At 35.9% G+C, this 6,911-nt stretch overlaps 1 protein-coding gene across 1 annotated transcript in view; it reads right to left on the reverse strand.

Annotated features, from left to right (window-relative positions):
• Window positions 1-415: 415 nt before the first annotated feature.
• Window positions 416-6,911, reverse strand: part of LOC106472839 — a 10,455-nt gene continuing 3,959 nt past the window's right edge. The window contains exons 2-3 of the mRNA XM_013933506.2: window positions 4,683-4,801; window positions 416-1,284 (exon numbers count right to left, since the gene is read on the reverse strand). Of these exons, the coding sequence (XP_013788960.1) occupies window positions 575-1,284; window positions 4,683-4,755 (783 nt within the window). The 5' untranslated portion in view covers window positions 4,756-4,801 and the 3' untranslated portion in view covers window positions 416-574. The remainder of the gene's footprint in view (window positions 1,285-4,682; window positions 4,802-6,911) is intronic.

The raw sequence follows: 6,911 nt of genomic DNA on the forward strand, positions 1-6,911 counted from the left end.
TTAACAGAAGGAGGTGCTATATTAGTATCACCTGTGGAACAATATGGTTATATTGACGTTGTAATTAACAGAAGGAGATGCTGTATTAGTATCATTTGTAGAACAATATGGTTATATTGTCGTTGTAATTAGCAGAAGGAGGTGCTATATTAGTATCATCTGTGGAACAATATGGTTATATTGACGTTGTAATTAACAGAAGGAGGTGCTATATTAGTATCATTTTAGAACAACATGGTTATTTTGACACTGAAATTAACAGAAGAGTTTATTTGCACGATGTTCAATATAAACATATGCTAAATGATGTAGAAAGTTCTATAACAATTGCATTTGGGTACATAGAATAGCTTTTAGCATCCTTAGTATAAATATGATACCACCTAAGAAACGCAAACAAAAGAATATCAAGATAAAAAGGGACGGAAAGAATTATTTTTCACTTTATTGAACAGGAAGTGTTTTAGAGAAGTCGTCTAAAATATGCACATGAACCCTTTAAATATCTTAATGGCGCAATATAATAGACAGTATTAACATTTAAAAATTTAATTCGGGTGCTTCATGTCGCCTGCTACAGTTTTCCTTGAATTATGTTCGCAAACTTCACTTTGGCCAAGTCTCTATTGACAGACTTTTTAAAGCTCGTTTCTAACTTCTCAATCAAATGGCCCTTAAAGACATTAAATATCTTATGGCCAAATGAAGTCATAAGTTTGTTCAAAAATGCGCCGAAAGGGCCACCCCCGAGCAGATTATCAAAACGAACACCAATGGCACGGAAATCGATGTCCAAGTCGACGTTATCTAATTGAATTGTACCGCCAGATGTCAGGATCAGTACAGCAGCTCCATATATTTTAGCATTAGTAGCTGTGACTTGAAATTTGCCGTTTCCATTAAGCGGGAAAAGCCTAGCCACTATGCCATCTAAGAAGTACGTTCCAGTAACAGACAAATTCGGAATCAACAGCCCTAGCTCAAGCTTCAAATTTCGGACATCTGCTTGGAGGGTACTTATTTGAATTTGTGATAAACCGCTGATCTTAAGATTTTTTAACTGAGCTCGAATCCGCGTCCCATGATTGTTCTTGTTTATGTTTTTGTTGGGGAGCTTCAGGGGATCCAGGACTGGAAGGTGCAACTCATCACTTCCGGTTCTCATTAAAACCCGAAAATTACCGATTATTTTCTTCATGTAGTCGCTGAATGCCTGGTCGGACTTCACTGTTCGAAGCACCATCTCTCGGCGCCCGTGCACTCCTCGAGCAACCAAATTTTTACCTACACGTCAGAAAAAAAAATTACATTAACGCAAATCAAATTATTTCACATATTACTAATTAGTTTTACTCATTAGTATAAATATAGCATTTTTATATAATTATAGTTTAATTTTTAAGACGAAGCTAAAAGCTGTTCAATAATTATGTTACCTGCAACATTTGAAGGAAAGTTATAGTTAAAAGAGCATCTTTGATGATAGTTTGAAGACAAGTTTCAGAGATTATTTGTTTGTTGTTAAGCACAAAGCTACAGAATGGGTTTTCTGTGATGATCGCGCCACGTGTATCGAAACCCGGTTTTTAGCGTTATAAGCCTGCATATTTACTGCTGAGTCAATGGATGGCCTTTTCAGAGAACAAGGCCAAAACCAAAAAGAGGCACGCAGAACAGACGAACAGATATAGGAAAGACACAAACTACAGTGTGAGAAAGTTGTAATGTACCGAAAAATAAGATGGTATCAGATGAATTGGGAAACACGTAATAATAAGGATATACCGCCTATCAGAATTAACCTCTGTTACCTAGCCTCAATGTAGAACAAAAAATATTAATGAGTAGACATGAATTCTAAATCACCGTCTACATCTAATTGTGGAAAGTTAGTCGCTGCTTAAGGAACGGAATTGTAAATATAAATATAAAAATAATACATATTGTTACGCCTCCAGTCGTTCGTTAATTTTCTGTAAATTCGTTCCGACAAAACTTTAGCGACACAAGTCCTTTCTCAAATAAAACTGGTTTATTCTTTCCGAATACAACTTTACGATACACTTAATTTCAACAGTCGCGTTATAACAAACGCTATAACAACGAACGTCTCACGTGCTCAACGTCAATAATACTCAGTTCAATTACACACTCTCTGACTGCAGTTCAATTACTCATTACACTGTTGTCCCGTCACGTTGTGAACGTCTTATATATACAAGACTAACACATGTCTAGTAAATGCTATGGCATTCATGAAGGAACAGGATATTTCTAGAAAGACGTGGCGTGATATTAGTCACGTGACCTCGCTGACGCAACACTTCATTAGTTCCAGGTTTACAGTTGTGATATCGTGAGATGTTTTATTATGACTTTATTTTAGGCCTGTGTAAGGCGGTAATTAATTTTTTATGTTATTGTCAATAAGTGTGTAATGAGACACAAAACAACTAATCAAAACATTTCAGAGGTCTCTTTGCCCCCAGGTACTGAAAACCCTTGCTACGCCACTGTGAAGGTTTCTTGGGTCCATGGGGAGATACATAAAAAATTTTGACTTTTGCGGTTTTTGTATTTTCGCATTTTTTACCACTACTTCGCCCCCTGTTGATGGATCTTCACCAAATACGGCATAAAGGATTGTTTGGTACATGGGGGAGGGGGGATACATACAAATTTTCAGTTTTGCGGTTTTTACCGCTACTTCGCCCTTTGTTGATGAACCTTAAACAAATTTGGCATGAAGATTTGTTGGGTCTACGCGGAGATACTTGCAAATTTGCGGTTTCACATTTTGCGTTTTGCAGTTTTTATGGGCCTTTTTTACAATTACATATAAGGGAAACAACTTTTCATGTCCTAAGATAACCTTTGATTAATCATGAATTTACATAACTTCCGTCCAGGCGACGGGTACTCCAGTTAGCATGTATTAGTTAAAATTAAATCCACAGTTTTTGGAACTTCGACATAAACTCCGATACTACTTTCGGCACATTCACATGCCCTTCTCATTCGAAGTTATAAGCCCCAGATCTGCCGCTGAGCATGGAGGGGTTACTGGAACAAATCTTTCTCTCTGAGATGCCGGCAAGTATTGAAAGCAGGTTTTTAACGGTGAGAAGAGGACAAAGAACTCACTGTGTAGCTTTGTGCTCAACAACAAACAAATAAACGTCCCAACAAGAGGCTTATGTGGTCCTGTATTTCCTGTAGGATACATGTGTTGAGAAAACAATTCAATTCGAAATGCCCCTCAGAAATGGTGACCTTCGCAATGCTATTAATTACACAGCTTTTAACATTTCTTCGTTTCATGTAATTTTCTCCCTCAGTTCCTAAGATCTCTTTTGTGTTCTGTTATTCGTCTGTTTCATTTTGTTCCTGTTTCACCAACGTAAATATATATCTTTTCGCGAAAGTTTGTTGATGTTAGTTTCTTATTAAGAGAGTTTAGATACTTGTATGTCACAATATATTAATTTTGGTTTAGAATCTTCGCCATGGGTTCCAACTTAGTCTTGTAGTTGACATAAAGCGGTTTCTTCTTTCTTATTGTACTTTCTTCTTCTTTTGTTCTATTTCATTCATTATGTTTGAAAAGGTTTCTCTGGCTTTTAGATGTTCGTTTTTAATAAAATTTACAGTGAATAATAATTATTTCAGAATATAATTTTTTTTATTTCATATTCTAATGTTAGTGGACTCTGTAGCCTCTTAAAAACCTAGATAGAGGTTTTAAATATTTTGTGGTTGCACGAGAAAAAATGGATATATCTGGAAATCTTCGTAGGTGTTCTGTAGATCGAAACAACACGTCTTGATTCAGTACTAGTTATAAGTTCGTCCAAGATTCAATATATACTAGTTATAAGTATGTCTAAGAAGCCTCCCAGAGGCACAGCGGATTGTCTGCGGACTTACGTCGCTATAAATCGCGTTTCGATACCGTGGTGGGCAGAGCACAGATAGCCCCTTGTGTAGCTTTGTGATCGCTTCAGTTGAATCAAAATTCAGAGCAAATTATCGTACTAGAGCTGAAAAATGTAAGTCATCAAGTCACTCAGATCATTAGCATTTGGTAAGGTGCAAACTTAGGGGTAGTTCTCCCCCCCCTTTTTTTTCACGAAATCAAACATAATTTGTTTAGCAATACTGAATGTGTAAATTGATTAACTCAGTTACTGTCAAAATAATTTCATATAAGATATATAAGGCCTATTAACCTGGGGTAAATTTTGAAATTGAAATCGTTGGAACAAAAAAGGGGTGTGGAAACAGTTTACATCCAGCAGTGGAATAGAAAATTTGTTGTGTTTTCATAAAATGGTTTAGATTCACTTTGCCCCCACTTTGCGTTACAATGTGACGGTCAATCCCACTATTCGTTGGTGAAAGAGTAGCACAATAGTTGGCGGTGTGTGATGATAACTAGTTGCCTTCCCTCTAATCTTTCACTGCTAAATTAGGGACAGCTAGCGCAGATAAAACTTTATAAGTGCTTGTTGTTGTTTTTATTTGTTTGAAATTTCGCAAGAAGCTACTTTATAATTGCAAAACAAAAGATCCAGGAGTATGTTTTCTTAAGAATGCTAATTTATACAAAGGCAAATAAAAAAGACCCTTTATTTAATTAACTTCGTTATAATTGATCATAACATAAAATACAATATACTTACGATACAAAATTCTGTGTTTACTCGGGCAACACAAAGGCAAGAATAAGAGGGAAAACAATACAAAAATCTTCATGATGAGGACAGTGCTAAACCAGCCCTATCGTTGAATGTTTTAAACTCTATAAATAAAAAAAGAAAAAATATAACAGACTTATTGTTTTCGTGGAAAGTTTAACGTCAATAAAGACAAATCGCGAAGCATAATAAATTTAAAAACAAAAACGACACTCAATTAGAAGCTGAGCTGTTAATTCGTACATTTTTTAAGTGAGTCATTAAAAATATTACGTACTTCAGATATATTTTTGTGATAAACCCTAAACACTTGTCTTAAAGTGTTGTTAATCAGTAGCTGGCATGAACAAAAAGGCAATATTTCTGAAAGTGATTGTTTTTTATTGAATTTGAAATAACTTGTAAAAAAGACAAAAAGATCGTTGAATCGGAAATAATTCTAAATTTCGACTTTACGTTTCTTTTTTAAAACTAGAAAACATTTACTTATCAATAAAAGTGTAGCAAGACTTAAGTCCTACAGTTCGAGCCCATGGATTTTTTTCTAAAAATAAAATAGAATGAAAAAGAGAAACTATATGCAACTGAAATTATAATATTTTCACTAAATATGTAAAATTGATAAGACTAAGGTGTGTGTGTGTAATGGAGTGTGAATAGTAAATAAATATAGATAAATTCTTGTAAAATTAATAAGACTAAGGTGTGTGTGTGTAATGGAGTGTGAATAGTAAATAAATATAGATAAATTCTTGTAAAATTAATAAGACTAAGCCTCCAGTGGCAAGGCGGTATGTCTGCAGACTTACAACGCTAGAATCCGGGTTTCGATACCCGTCGTGGGCAGAGCACAGATAGCCCAATGTGTAGCTTTGTGATTAATTACAAACAAACAAATAAGACTAAAGTGTGTGTGTGTGTAATGGAAAGTGAATAGTAAATAAATATAGATAATTTTTTGTAAAATTAATAATGTTAGGACAGCGGAAGTCACGCGACGCTGGGAGCATGCGCGCTGGAGTTTCTAGAAGGATCATGACTTTTCCTGGCAACTCTAGTCGGTTCCAAGCGCCCTCTTTTTTTTAATATATAAGCCAGGCAAATAAAGTGGAGAAAGAATGGCAGATAGATAGATATAGAGACAGATAACTGAGTCAAGCGAGCGGTAGTGATGGTAATATAAAGTGTGTGTTTTGTTATCGAGATAGCAAACGTACTGACTTGTACATTCTGTGTATTGCAAAGTTGTATCGAGAAAGAATAAACTAGTTTTAATTAAGAAAGGACTTGTATCGCTGATGTTTCTCGGAAAAAATTTCTACCGGAAATTAACAAACAAGCAGATATGCAACAAACAGGTGTCAGAAGTGGGATGGAAAAAAAAGAAGATGGAAACGAGAGGTGGCAAATCAAACTACAGCTTAGCAGATTTGATGGCAGCAATACAAGAACAGCAAAAGAAACAAGAAGAGAGATTACAGCAGTTGTTGGAGGAAAAAGAAAAGAAACAATAAGAACGAGAAAAAGAAACAAGAAGAGAGATCACAGCAATTGTTGGAGGAAAAAGAAAAGAAACAAGAAGAACAAGAAAAGAAACAAGAAGAGAGACAACAGCAGTGGCAAGAAAACCTGTAACAGTGGCAGCTCGAACAGCAAAATAAACAAGAAGAGAGATTACAACAGTTGTTGGAGGAAAAAGAAAAGAAACAAGAAGAACGAGAAAATAAACAAGAGAGACTACAGCAGTGGTTGGAAGAGAAAGGAAATAAACAAGAAGAGAGACTACAGCAGTGGCAGGAAAACCAGCACCAGTGGAACAAGAAAAGATACAGGAAGAAAGACTCCAACAGTTGAAAGAAAACCAGCACACACAAATGGAAAATATTAGTAAATTTCAAACTGAATTAAGTACATTAAAAAATGATTTGCTGTCTTTTACACAAGGGGGATATATAAGCCATGGACCTAATCAGCCCCAGACAATGGGAAGCCCCTTCCAGACCCCGCAGCTAAACCCTATATTGCAGACATCTTCAGTCCTGTCAAAAGTCACATTCCAGACATGAGTGTCAGCAATAGGGGTGATCTAGTATGAAGTTAGCCACAGGAAGTCGATGGGAAGGCACCCTGTGAAGCATATAGAGCACAATTTGAGCTCCTAGCAGAGATGAATGGATGGACAGAGGAGCAGAAGGCAGTGTACCTGGCAACGTG

Source organism: Limulus polyphemus, unplaced genomic scaffold (assembly GCF_000517525.1).
Source record: "Limulus polyphemus unplaced genomic scaffold, Limulus_polyphemus-2.1.2 Scaffold5653, whole genome shotgun sequence".
Classification (NCBI taxonomy): Eukaryota; Metazoa; Arthropoda; class Merostomata; order Xiphosura; family Limulidae; genus Limulus; species Limulus polyphemus.